At 39.1% G+C, this 12,453-nt stretch overlaps 1 protein-coding gene across 1 annotated transcript in view; it reads left to right on the forward strand.

Annotated features, from left to right (window-relative positions):
- The window catches only part of aldh18a1 (aldehyde dehydrogenase 18 family, member A1), a 15,084-nt gene extending 4,098 nt beyond the window's left edge, over positions 1 to 10,986 (forward strand). Inside the window, exons 5-18 of the mRNA XM_037691081.1 lie at positions 217 to 321; positions 445 to 603; positions 1,870 to 1,960; positions 3,073 to 3,197; positions 3,481 to 3,625; positions 3,733 to 3,806; positions 4,004 to 4,127; positions 4,312 to 4,517; positions 5,946 to 6,083; positions 6,267 to 6,462; positions 6,594 to 6,715; positions 8,315 to 8,501; positions 9,851 to 9,946; positions 10,790 to 10,986. Of these exons, the coding sequence (XP_037547009.1) occupies positions 217 to 321; positions 445 to 603; positions 1,870 to 1,960; positions 3,073 to 3,197; positions 3,481 to 3,625; positions 3,733 to 3,806; positions 4,004 to 4,127; positions 4,312 to 4,517; positions 5,946 to 6,083; positions 6,267 to 6,462; positions 6,594 to 6,715; positions 8,315 to 8,501; positions 9,851 to 9,946; positions 10,790 to 10,986 (1,965 nt within the window). The remainder of the gene's footprint in view (positions 1 to 216; positions 322 to 444; positions 604 to 1,869; positions 1,961 to 3,072; positions 3,198 to 3,480; positions 3,626 to 3,732; positions 3,807 to 4,003; positions 4,128 to 4,311; positions 4,518 to 5,945; positions 6,084 to 6,266; positions 6,463 to 6,593; positions 6,716 to 8,314; positions 8,502 to 9,850; positions 9,947 to 10,789) is intronic.
- Positions 10,987 to 12,453: the final 1,467 nt, after the last annotated feature.

Raw genomic sequence — 12,453 nt, forward strand, 5'->3', positions numbered from 1 at the left:
TATATATATATATATATATATATATATATATATATATATATATATATGGTGATATGATTATATTTGTCAAGAGTTAATTAAAAATGCAATGCAGTCTCTATACATGTGTGTTTGAAGCCAGTGTTTTGGCTTTTTAAACGCTCATGTTTTGTTTGTCAGGATGGTAAGGTTTGATGTAAAGTGTTCTTGATATTAACTGTCTCATTTGTGTTGCAGTCTCTGCCAGTTCTGGAGGCCCGAGCCTGTGCTGCAGCAGGACAGAGCGGCCTGATGGCCCTGTATGAGGCCATGTTCACCCAGTACAGCACATGCACTGCTCAGGTATAATTATACTTGTACAATTCACAGAAAAACACCCACGTGGAAAGGCTTTGTGTAGAGTTAACTTTTCTTCCTCTCACTTCCAGTTTCGACTCAATTCTCTGCTTCCTTCTGCGTTGTCAGGTCCTGGTGACAAATCTGGATTTCCATGATGATGAGAAGAGGCAGAATCTCAACAGCACGCTGCAGGAGCTGCTGCGCATGAACATCGTGCCCATCATCAACACCAACGACGCTGTGGTACCCCCGCCTGAACCCGACAGCGACCTGCAGGGGGTAAATGTGGGTACAGGCAGCATGGGTGCGATGCTGGCAGTGGCAGCGGGGGACCTGAGAGGGTTGGCAGAGCCTGTTTTTGTACAATACATGCCCCATTCATTAACTACAACAGTTTCTGTCAGCCACATGCATTCTGAATCACATCTGCCTCAGTTCTCCAGTTCTGCCTTTATTCATTAAACATGTTCATGCAGAGAGGGGATGGATGGATGGAAATGGATGTAGAAGTGAGCAGTAAGTGCTGTCAGAAGGAGCAAGGACAAAGTTCTTTTGTTCGATGTCATCTTTTCGTGCTCTCCTGCAGAGTCAGAGAGATTTATTTGTCATACACACCACACGTGATACATGAGGTGGGACGAAACTGTGTACATAGAGTCCCAGTTACATCCACCAAAAACACAAATTGTAAAGAAAAACATTAGTAAGATCCGAGTCATGAGCTCAGAATATACTACATTCACTAAACTAAGAATACACTAAGCACTAATGGTAGAAAAACAATGCGCCAAAACAACAACAGCACAAACGCGAGTCTGTATGAGCAGATGAGGACTAATGAACGCAGCAACATGAAATAATCAGCAGCATGAGATCAGCATCATGGATAGTCAGCAGCACATAACAACCAAGTGGACAGGAGGGGGCTCAACACACAGCCCTGGGGGGAGCCTGTGCTGAGGGCCATGGTGGAGGAGGAGAAATTGCGAATCTTCACAGACTGTGGTCTGTTGGTTAAGAAGTCTAAGACCCAGTTGCACAGAGAGGAACCTAGTCTTAGTGTGATTAGTTTGTCCATCAGGGTCTGGGGAACCACGGCGTTGAAGGCAGACGCGAAGTCCACGAAGAGCATACGGACGTAGGAGTCCTGTTCCAGACCGACATCTTGTTCTTAGATATTTGGAATCACTGCTGGTCAATCACTGGTTTGTCACAAGCTTATCTGCGAGCAGGTCCTAAAATGTCACATTGATGAGTAGAAAAATACATTTGTAAGCTTTATATAATGCCTTCTGCAAACTAACACGAAACAATAATGTTATTTTTTTTTTTAAATAGTTTAAAAATATTTTTATCCCAGTTCAATTTTTGTAACCCTTACCTCATAATTGAATATTTAAAAATATCAATTGATTTAATTAGATTTATTCAAAAGTTTGGCACTGCTATAAAATCTTTTTAACAGTATTTGTGTTACTAATCAGCTGAATAATAGTCTATATAAGAAATATTGGCTAAATTGAAGGTAATTGTTTTGTTTTGTTTTTATAGGTGATCAGCATTAAGGATAATGACAGCCTAGCAGCACGACTGGCTGTAGAGATGAAGGCTGATCTGCTCATCGCGCTGTCTGATGTGGAAGGTATCAGCATTAACACAACTACAGTTTGGGATATCCTGATGCATGCTCATGCTCATTGGGATAGCTGTTAGATATTTATATTTACAATTCCCAGTGGAATCAAATAAACTGTAAATCTGCAAACATAGACACGACCAGTTCATTTTAGTAACAACTAAACAATTAGGACTTTTGCAAATTCCCATCCATCCGTCATCTTTAGCCACTTCTTCCTTTCTGAGCTGCGAGGGTCACTGGTGCTCATATCCAGCAGTCACTGTGCGAGAGGTGGGGGACACCCTGGACAGGTCTCCAGTCCATCACAGGGACACATAGACAAACGAGGCAAACAACCATTCACTCTCACTCACACCTAGGGACAATTTAGAGTTACCAATCAGTCTAACATGCATGTTTTTGGTCTGTGGGAGGAAACCGGAGTACCGGAGAGAGAACATGCAAACTCTACCCCGAAAGCCCCCTGGCCAGGATTCGATCCAGCGACCTTCTCGCTGAGAGGTGGCAGCTCTACCAACTGAGCCACTGTGCTGCTTTGTACAAATTTTCTCAGAGCTTCAAACAACCAGACTAGCTGTAATCAGGAGTCTGTTATCCACCAACAATATAATCCTTAGGTTTGTGTGGGTCCTTAGTCTTTCAGGACATGGATAATCATAAGTTTAAGAAATACTGTTGGACGAGAGGGGACTGTCTTCAACAAACAAAAAAATAAGTCCCGTTGTCTTTCATAAACTTTAGGGAATGACACAAGCGTGGCTCTATTGTCCTGTGTTTGTTGGCTGTTTAAAATAAGTGACAAGAAATGTCTGCCTGTCGTCTACACTAACGAGTAAGATTCTGCTTTCACATGACTGTTATCAGACATTTTTTTTAACATTATAACTCAAATTTGTTGTCTTTCGAAGTTATTACTTAATACTTGTAATCTAAGGCTTCTACATTTGAATGTTAGACTATTTCCCCCTGAAACATTGTTCACTTCTTTCAGAGAAAATGGAAAAATGATCAATACATCCTGTAGAGGGTTTCTGTGATCAGAAGTTTTTATTGACTGATTAAATTGTTTTTTGTCCTTTAAGTAAATACATGTACATAGATTGCTCATTTTACAGGACTTTACAACAGCCCTCCTGGAACAGACGACGCAAAGCTCATTGACATCTTCTACCCTGGAGACCAGCAGTCCATCACCTACGGCACAAAGTCCAGAGTCGGGATTGGAGGCATGGAGGCCAAGGTTGACTTGAGGCTCTCGGTTTTTCTTGGGGAAAAATTTATCAGCTGAGCAAACAGAATAAAAGCAACATCTTGACAATTTTGTCTACAACACTTAAGACCTCAACTAAGGAAGATGTTGTTCTCACCATTTATTACATGTTTTAACCTCTGATGAAACAAAACAAGACATCTTATTCTATTTATGTAATAAATTCTTGAAGATTATAATCTTAATTCTGGGGAAGCTGAAGATAGCTTTTGATAATAATTAAAAGTTTCCTTCAAAAATGTGTTTTCTGCAGGTCAAGGCAGCTCTTTGGGCTTTGCAGGGCGGCACCTCTGTGGTCATAGCTAACGGCACAAACCCCAAAGTGACAGGTCATGTCATCACCGATATAGTAGAGGGCAAGAAAGTGGGAACCTTCTTTTCTGAAATAAAACCTGCTGGTGTGTATATTCTGAAATTGGCAAGGTTTCTCCTTTTCTCCTTTCAAGTATTGCAGTCTTGTTAAAGTTGTTGTTTTCAGTCCGTCTCGTGTCTGACTCTGTTTTAGGCCCGTCTGTGGACGAGCAGGCAGAAATGGCCCGAAACTCCGGTAGAATCCTGGCGTCTCTACATCCAGACCAGGTGACACCTTGGATTTGGAGCAGAACATGCCGTCTTACTGTTTTTGAGGGCTGCAGTTTAAACATGTTTTTGTAGGCTGTAAGCATTCATAATTTATGACGTTTGGTGCGTCCATATTTTTGCAGCTGCAGAGAAACTTTAGCGGACGGATCTGCTTTATGCTGAGTCTGCATGTGTTTGCTCGTTTGTGTTGTCAGAGAAGTGAGATCATTTGCCACCTAGCAGAGCTGTTGACTGAGAGGAAGGAAGAAATTCTGGCTGCAAACAAGACGGACATGGAGACGGCTGTCAGTGCAGGTAACAGGAACCAACAGTTTCCAGGTTTAGAGAAGACTAGTAGGCAGAACCCTTCTTCTTTATTATACATCATGAACAGAAATAACAATAAAGTAGGTAAAAGTATCACATTATCTTTTCAAAAACTTCACTTCCCCACTCATATTTATACTCTCTCAAAATATTCTGATGTCACTTAATTTTTTTTATATTTTAGGTCATTCATCAGCCGTGCTGAAGCGTCTAAGCCTCACACCAGTCAAGCTCAGCAGTTTGACCATAGGCCTGCGTCAGATAGCTATGGCAGCCCAGGACGGCGTCGGTCGAGTGCTGCGAAGGACCAGGGTGGCTCAAGGTCTAGAACTAGAGCAGATTACGGTACCCATTGGGGTTCTTCTGGTCATCTTTGAGGCCAGACCTGACTGCTTGCCACAGGTAATATGTTGGAAGAAAAATCCTTACAAGTCTTAACACATAAAGCTTAGTGGTGAAATTAAAGACCATTCTTTGAAGGAATGGATACTAGTTTCATTAAAATATTGTTTCATATGATATTTGTGAACAAACAGGCACTCACACATACACGGGCAAAAACATCATCCACCTTTTTCCTTTCTGAAGTGGGAAATACAGTAGTTCCTCATTTATCGCAGGGGATCCGTACCCTGAAGCCCCGCGATAAGTGAAAAACCGTGAAGTAGGTATAGTAGTACAAGTAGTAAGTAGTATTATATATATATATATATATATATATATATATATATATATATAAAATAATAATATATATGTGTATATGTCATTTTAAACCCTTCTCACATTCTTGCAATATTCTGAACAATGTTTCTAAGCTATTAAAGGACACAGAATGTCATGATTTTTGCTCCCTGCCTCCTCTGCTCTCAGCCAACTGCAGGTGTTCTTGGCCTCGCCCATTTCTCCCCTCTGCACGGTGAACAGCTGATCAGCCGCTGCAGAAAGTTTCTCCTGCAGCAGTAAGGGCTGCACAAAGGTTCAGGAGGAAGCTTTTTCTGCAGCTTTGAGCTGCACAAATGTGCAGCAGGTGCTAAATAATTTAAAATAATTTATTTTAAAATTAAAACTCCATGCTGATTGTGCGGCTCATCCATCAATCAGCCAATTGCGTGTCATGTTCAGTCTTATTTTGAAAAACCGCGATAGAGCGAGTCCGCAATAAACGAACCGCGAAGTAGCGAGGGACTACTGTAATAGGATTTTGTGATGTGTAGGGGTGCTCCAGTTTTCTTTAAACTATATTCAAGGTTCTTTATTTGTCGTTCCACCCCATGTACCACAGGGTCCCAGTTACATCCAAGAAAAGTATTAAAATGTAAAAGATAAACAGTAATAAGATCTAAGATATGAACTAAGAAAAACGTTAACTAAAAATACACTAAACACTAGTTGTACAAAAACAATACATGGAACAGCAGCACGGACATGAGTCTGTGTGAGCAGATGAGTACGAATAAGAACAAGCAAGGATGTAGTTTTGATTAAAAAAAATAAAAAAAAAGGCTGAAAAATTCATCTCCATTCTAAGTTCCACAAATAAAATCTAAACTTATAGGAAATAACTGCATCTTGCACTTAGTATGTAACTTCTGTTCGGTCAAAAAACAACATCCAGATGGCATCAACATATAAAGTTTACAGGAAGATTAAAACGCAGCGTCACAGTATTAATGTGGAAATATACAAATCTAATGTCCGAACATCGTTTGTTGGAAGCATGCTATTTAAACACTGGTGAAAGTAATGCAATGGCATTTTTATTATTAAAAAATTAATTTCTGCAACATTGATTATATGCGACTTAGTCCATCTTTGTTTTTGTCGACAAAGGTGTCTGCTCTGGCCATAGCCACTGGCAATGCTCTTCTGCTGAAAGGAGGCAGAGAGGCTGCTAATACCAACAGAGTCCTGCACCGTCTGACTCAGGAGGCCCTCTCTGCGCATGGAGTCCAGGAGGCTGTCCAAATGGTAAAATTATCCTTACAAACTTCAATTATCCATTTGATAATATAAAAGCAAAAGGATCAAAGTCTAGATAAAAATGCCTCGCATCAGTTGAATTGAAGTAACTTATGTTGGACCTTTCTTGTGTATTTGTATTTTTAAATACAACATGAATACTTGTCTGTGCTGCGTTCGCTGCCTTTCAAGGTGAGCACACGTGAGGAGGTGGCAGATCTTTGCCGACTGGACAAGATGATCGACTTGATCATCCCCAGAGGTTCATCCCAGCTGGTGCGGGACATTCAGCGAGCAGCCAAGGGCATCCCGGTGTTGGGTCACAGTGAGGGAATCTGCCACGTCTACGTCCATGCAGACGCCAGCATCGACAAGGTCTTTAAGATTGGTCAGTAGATACATTTCCACAACATAATTATTCTTCTGTTCCATAAAAAATAAATATTGTCAAAATATAGCTGCAGTACTGACAGTCTACTTCTGAGTATATTTAAACATGCCTGTGTTTTATTTGTTTAGTCAGAGACTCCAAGTGTGACTACCCAGCTGCATGCAATGCCATGGAAACACTGCTGATTCACAGGAGCATCCTTGGGACCCCTCTCTTTGACCAGATTATTGATATGCTGCGCACTGAACAGGTAAATAAAATCTACAGTCCTATCAGAGATATGAACAAACCTAGTTGTGTGAATGTTTATGCAGCATTCACACTGTTGTGATCCATTTTTCTTCTGTCGGTTTTTTCAGCATCTTTCTCATTCCAGAATTTTTGAGCTATTTCAACACGTCATAAATCAAAATGTTCAGCTCTTTCAGGACAATCCTGCTATGACTTTTGGTATTGGTGCAACTTTAGCTTTTTGAAATATTTAGCCTTTTCTGCCACTTTTTTTTCCTCACAGAAAATGAATTGAGCTCTTTTTACACCCTTAACATCTTTAGCTCTGTTCACGACCTTTTACTGCTCCTTTCACATTTTGTTCTGGTTCAGCTTCTTTCAGCTTCCTTGTGCAAATTTTAACTTTTTTTTTCAGCTACTTTCAGCTGTTTTTCAGCTGTTTTGTGATCCTTTTAGATTCTTTCTGTTAACGATAAAATTTGTGTGCTTCTTCTAACTTATTTCTGCTCCTTTCAGCTTATTTCTGCAAGTTTCAGCTTTTTCTGCTATTTATTTGTTTTTATGCAAATTTTAGCCTTTTCAGCTAATTCTACATTTTTTGCACTCATTTAAACTTTTTTCAGCCTAATTCAGCAAAAACGTGCTCTCTCCACTTCCTTCTTGTAATTTCAGCTTCTTTCTGCTTGTTTAGCTACTTCTCAGGTGTTTTTTGCAAATTATAGCTTTTTCCAGATAATTTTCACTTTTTTGTTCTCATTTCCGCTTCTTTCAACAAACCTGTTCTTTCTGCTTTCTTCTAATTTAAGCTTGCTGTACCTTTTCAGCTAACTTTTTAGCATTGTTTAGCTAATTTCAGCTGTTTTCAGATAAATTCAAGTTTTTCATGGTCATTTCTACTACTTTCAGCCTAATTAACTTCTTTCTGCTAATTTTAGCTCGTTGTGCTCCTTTCAGCTTAATTTGGCTAGTTTCAGCTATTTCTGCTATTTCAGCTACTATTTAGCTGTTTTTTGTTGCAAATTTTAGTTTTTCAGCTAATTCCACTATTTTCTTTTAGCTCATTTCAGCTCTTTCCACTTCCTTCTGGTAGTTTAAGCTTATTTCTGCCTTTTCGGCTAATTTTCATCCATTTTCAAATAATTTCTTTTTTTTTTAGCTAGTTTCCTAATTTTTGTGCTAATTTCTGCCCTTTAAAACTTAATTCAGCAATTTTTGGTTCTATCTGTTTTCTTCTGCTAACTTAGACTTTTTCTTCAATTTCAGCTACATTTCAGCACGTTTTTAGCTAATTTCAGCTGTTTTTCAGCAAGTTCTTCTTCAATAAGCATTCACACTGCATTTTCATAGGAAATGCAATTTTTCTAGTTCTACTTGACTTTTTCTTGAGCCAGCCTCAAGTTGTCATTCAAGGAACTGCATCTCTTCGACATTTGCTTCATTATTTAGCATTAATACCTGAAGCTCGAGTGAAAATATATCTAATTATTGGCTGAGCTTTCAGCTAAATGTGCAAGTTTTTAGGAATCATGCATCACAAGCTAGTACATTTTCTGTATACTGTATTCAAAAATGCTTTCCAACAGGTGAAATTAAGTAACCTTTTTTGCGGTGTTGCAAGGTGAAGATTCATGCCGGTCCTCGGTTAATTTCTCACCTGACGTTCAGTCCATCGGAGGTCAAGTCCTTGCGCACAGAGTACGGCGACCTGCAGTGTTGTCTGGAGGTGGTGGACAGCATGCAGGAAGCTGTGGATCATATTCACAAATATGGCAGCTCCCACACAGACGTTATCATCACAGAAAATGGTAAGTGGCATTTTATTGCTTGTGTTTGCTGTTACGGTTTTCATGCCCGAGTTGTGTAATTTACAAAATATCTGCTATAATTTAAGACATATTTAAATCCCCATGATTAAAACAACACCTATACGTTGTGGCCTTCCTCTCTAGTGATTTACCACCTTCTTTCATTTCACTTTCTGCCACAGCCACTAATGAGCAGTGACACTTTGTCAGTGTGAGTTCACGCCCTCCCTTTGTGACTCCAATATGGTGGACAGTCAGTGTTAAATGTAGAGAGATGATTGTCAGATTAACAGACTTGTGCCGGTCAAATTATGCTCCGATAAACAGCTGTCAGACAACATCATCTGACCTCATTTTGATAGAAACTGATCTGTGCAGCATCCACAGAGGCTTACCTGACCTAAAGGTTGCATTATTAGATATATTTATGTATTTATAACCCGTTTACGTCAGTCTTATAGTATTTTTATTTTATTTCATCTCAACTAAAGAGTTTTCCCATAAACTTGTAACATAATGCTTGTAACTTTGTTTTAACCCTCCTGCTGCCCTTGGGTCAAATAAGGCATGAGTCCTCAGTGTTAACCTATTATTGGGTCATTTTGACCCAAGGGCAGCAGGAGGGTTAAGTTAAATTAACAAGAATTCTATGTATTTTTAACTTTTTGGGTTATAAATTACAGCATTTTATTCATTAAAAAACAATGTTATTATTTTCAGACCAACATTTTATTATTTACACACGAATTTGTTAAAGATTTGGGACAGATTCACCCTGAGGATCAGCTCAACAACACTAGAAAAGGATATTTTGCTTCCATCTAGTGGACACATGTCAGAGTAGAGAAATTATATAGATAAAAAGCTAGAGAGGATTAGCTGTCTTAAAAGGTAGATTTAGAGAATAAATAAGATCTAAAGAATAAATAGTAAAAAATGTGCAGCTGTAGATGTTTGCAGACAGTTGGGTGAATAAGCAGTGAATGTTTAAACAAGAGACAAACTGCCTTGGCTTCTTACATTGCTGCTCTCTTTTACTTAGTTAGCCTTTTTTAATGCAGATTTTTAATTTTATTAGGACGGCTGTAAGGTTCACTTTAAAGAGAGCTGTCCACGTTGTTTCTGTTCACTTATTTTTCTTTTAAAGTTCACGTAATTTAAGATCTGTGTGCATTAAAACGACCTTAGTAAAGGTACTGTTCATATGTAAGCAAATGCAGTTATGGTTATGTTGCAAATGCACTGTTATTATTTTATATGTTTTAATTCTGTTTATTGAAGTGGGTTGTAGTGACCAGAAGAGCCACAGTTGTTGTTAGCAGTAGCACTGATATTTTAATTTTTTCCAGCGGAGACAGCTGAGCAGTTCTTGCAGCAGCTGGACAGCGCCTGTGTTTTCTGGAACGCTAGTTCACGATTTGCTGACGGCTACCGGTTTGGGCTCGGTTAGTACCTTCTGTTTTAATTCTTTCTCTATCAAACTATTTATTCTTGACATAAATGCTGTTGAGATGATTTAAACTCCCGCTCCTCACATGTGGAAGAGTAGATTTTTTTTTTCTGCTCTTGACAACTGTCCAACAATGTGTCAAACTAGACACTTATCGCACTTTAGCCCAAATATGCACATTTATAAACCACTTACACTATATTTGGTACTGCACAAATCTTTATATATTATTGGCTGAAAGGACGTTTGTGTCTTTTTTTGTAAATTAGTTTTGATCAACATTTCTTCTTGGACATTGGCTACTTTTTTTTTTTTTTTTTTAACAATGTAAACAGTCCAACTACAATTTTCAGAAAATACAATTTTTGTATTAAAGCACTAATCAATAATCCATGAACCATTCAAGCATGCAAAGGAAATCCACACTAAAAGAAAACCCACATTGTAGATAAATTAGGCAAACATTTAATTTGGATCTTTAGGCACATTGCGACAAGCAGTTTGCCATCAAGACTGTTTGTTCCTACTTTTTAGTGAATTTAACGAGCATTAGATAGTATTGTTTCATTAAACAAGTGTTTTTTGGAGTTATTAGCTGAAAACGTGATGCACAGTAGAAGATCAACTGCATCTCTCAGGGTGATGATCAAATTCTTGACTTTTGCGCAGCACTGTATTTTATAATATACCTTGTGAATGTTTATGGCAATGGATGCATGACACATGCATGTTAAAGCACTTTGCAGAACCAAACTAAGGTTAACAGGCACCATTAAAATGTGCAACTTTAATTGTTTATTATATTTAATTAGTTCACTGCTGTTCTCTTGATCTACAGGAGCAGAAGTCGGTATCAGCACAGCCCGAATCCACGTCCGAGGGCCTGTAGGCCTCGAGGGGCTGCTCACCACCAAGTGGGTCCTGAGAGGGGATGGGCACACCGTAGCTGATTTCTCTGAGCACGGCAACATGAAGTACCTCCATGAAAACTTGCCCGTGGGACAGACTTTAGCTGAACAGAGAGACAACAGCTAGATCAGAGTCTGAAGACTTTCATTCGTCTGGATTTTTATTTAAAATGTTTTACCTTCTGAAACCTCTCTAAGGTCTTTGTTGAGACCATGGTCGATGCCACTATTTAACCCTAAAACAAACTTTACCCGTACAATCAGACTGATGTTCTCTTTTGCATTATTCTCTTGTTCAGGGACCAACAGTTTGTAAATTTATTTATTTATTTTTTTAGCTTGGCTCAGGATACTTAGGAGTTAGATTAGCCTAAGGAGGCACGTGCTTCTCAGTAAACTGAACTTTAATCAAAACGTTACTTTGTTTTAGTAAATCAATTTCAACAGAGAAACTTGTGTGTATATACAGATGCATTGCTGATCTATAGTGTTTATCATTAACATTAACTGAAATGTCTTAAAGTGAATTAAAAAAAAAAAATTAGTCTCTTAGAAAATAACACACACTGTCATAAGTTCCAACATCTGGTTTAATGAACATGATGGTGGATTGACAGCCCATCAAAACAACTTGAACCTCCATAACCCTCAGCAGTGCCACAGACGTCTGCTTCCACACCGTTGATCCAGTAATTCATCAAAAGAAGCTCTGACCAAATATTAAGTGCATATAGAGTATCGTATTTTTTGCCCTATAAATCACATTTTTTTGCATAATTTGCATGCCCTGTGACTTATAGGCCAAAGAGACGTATTTATGGATTTTCTTCCCATATTTATAAACCAGCAGCATGGTGGCGCAACTGGTAGAGCTGCTGCCTCTCAGCGAGCAGGTCCTTGGTTCAAACCCCGGTCCAGGGGCCTTTCTGGGTGGAGTTTGCATGTTCTCTCCGTGCATGCGTGGGTTTTCTCCGGGTACTCTGGTTTCCTCCCACAGACCAAAAACATGCATGTTAGGCTGATTGGTAACTCTAAATTGTCCCTAGGTGTGAGTGAGAGAGTGAATGGTTGTTTGTCTCGTTTGTCTCTATGTGGCCCTGTGATGGACTTGCGACCCGTCCAGGGTGTACCCCGCCCCTCGCACAGTGATTGCTGGACATGGGCACCAGCGACCCCCGTGACCCAAAATGGAATAAACGGGTAAAGAAAATGGATGGATGGATGGATTTATAAACCAATTTTTGGCTGAGATTTGACTGTTTTCATTCATTCTGACTGAAAAAAATTGAGCAATACCATTTTCAGCCACTAGATGGCAGCAAAGTGGTTTGGCATGCCATTGTATCATGTAAAAGGCAAAAGTGGCTATTAATGACAAATTCAATAAAGGTCAAGACAAAAACAACTGGACTTTATTTATTATACTTAAATTTATACTTTATTGTTTTTGTCTTGAACTTTTTTGAATTTACCATGTCCTGGATGACTGAGAATCTTCACCAGCTATTAATGACACAATCGGCTTGCCATAATCTGCCACCTTCATTCCGCTCACAGCTTGGAGCGACCGTCAAATCAGCTTCATTTCACTGCA

Source organism: Nematolebias whitei, chromosome 17, assembly GCF_014905685.2.
Source record: "Nematolebias whitei isolate Nwh7 chromosome 17, NemWhi1, whole genome shotgun sequence".
Taxonomy (NCBI): domain Eukaryota; kingdom Metazoa; phylum Chordata; class Actinopteri; order Cyprinodontiformes; family Rivulidae; genus Nematolebias; species Nematolebias whitei.